The 1123-nt window shown below is 42.7% G+C and overlaps 1 protein-coding gene across 1 annotated transcript; it reads left to right on the forward strand.

Moving 5' to 3' along the window:
- Nucleotides 1-302: 302 nt before the first annotated feature.
- Nucleotides 303-1109, forward strand: LOC110034872 (DNA-directed RNA polymerase II subunit RPB7-like; the record flags this gene model as incomplete). The annotated part of the gene is made up of 4 exons (XM_020739110.1): nt 303-396; nt 579-701; nt 784-949; nt 1059-1109. Coding segments are annotated over exons 2-4 (333 nt in total), but the record flags the coding sequence as incomplete, so codon positions are not given.
- Nucleotides 1110-1123: the final 14 nt, after the last annotated feature.

The raw sequence follows: 1123 nt of genomic DNA on the forward strand, positions 1-1123 counted from the left end.
GAATAAGCTGCAGCTGCCCCAAACAGACCCTTAAGTAAGCGAGTCAGGTTTGGATCCGACCTGAAAATAGTCAATCCTAATATTCAATCAGAATCCGGCCCAAATAATAAATGGGTCGAGAAATAAGACCCGAAATTTACTAGAAATTTCATTATTATTCGGGCCTTGTTTGTATTTTCGGGTTTAATCTGTATCTGATCCTAATAATAAATAAATCGAATTGACCCTAACCCGGCCTGAAAAATATTCAGACAAATCTGAACCCCAATTTTTTAGTCAAGCCCAATTTTTAACACCTCTCATATTCTTCGTAAGCCAAATTCTGAAAACCCAGACGATGAAGAGGAAGAGGAGTTCATAAAATTCGAACTTTTAATAAGTCGGAGATTTATTGAGGTAGCGTCGGGAGAGAAATTGGGTTTAAAATTCCGCATGATTTAAGTTAAATCCTACTCAAACCCTGCTATCAAACAGCCCTAGGGTTCATGTTTGATCTGCAAGGAGGCGCGTAGCGACCAGGAAACCATTGCATAAATCAATTTAGAAAACGATTCTGACAGGTTTTCAATCTTGAGTTGGGTAAATATGTTCTTTCACATTTCGTTGGAGAGGAATATGCAGCTCCACCCTCGACACTTCGGCCCTCATCTTCGCGAGAAGCTCGTCGCCAAGCTCATGAAGGACGTCGAGGGTACTTGCAGGTTTTTCCCACTCACTACATCACGTTTGCTCGATCCTAATGCTCCAAAACCCTAATCTATCTAAAACCCTCCTTTGATGCAGCGGAAGGCATGGGTTCGTTGTGGCAATAACAAGCGTTGAGGACATTGGAAAGGGTTTGATCCGTGAGGGCACGGGCTTTGTCACTTTCCCTGTGAAGTACCAGTGCGTGGTTTTTCGGCCCTTCAAGGGAGAGATCCTGGAAGCCGTAGTCACTATGGTTAATAAGGTCACTTCGCTTGCCCAAAATATTGGCACTTAATTATGTTTAAAGTTGGTAAATTGATTTTTCCGCATCCGTTATAATGATTAAAATTTGCATTTCTGGTGGTCTGCAGATGGGTTTTTTTGCCGAGGCTGGGCCGGTGCAGATCTTCGTGTCAAATCACGTGAGTGTTCCTGC

Source organism: Phalaenopsis equestris, unplaced genomic scaffold (assembly GCF_001263595.1).
Source record: "Phalaenopsis equestris unplaced genomic scaffold, ASM126359v1 Scaffold194166, whole genome shotgun sequence".
Lineage (NCBI taxonomy): Eukaryota > Viridiplantae > Streptophyta > Magnoliopsida > Asparagales > Orchidaceae > Phalaenopsis > Phalaenopsis equestris.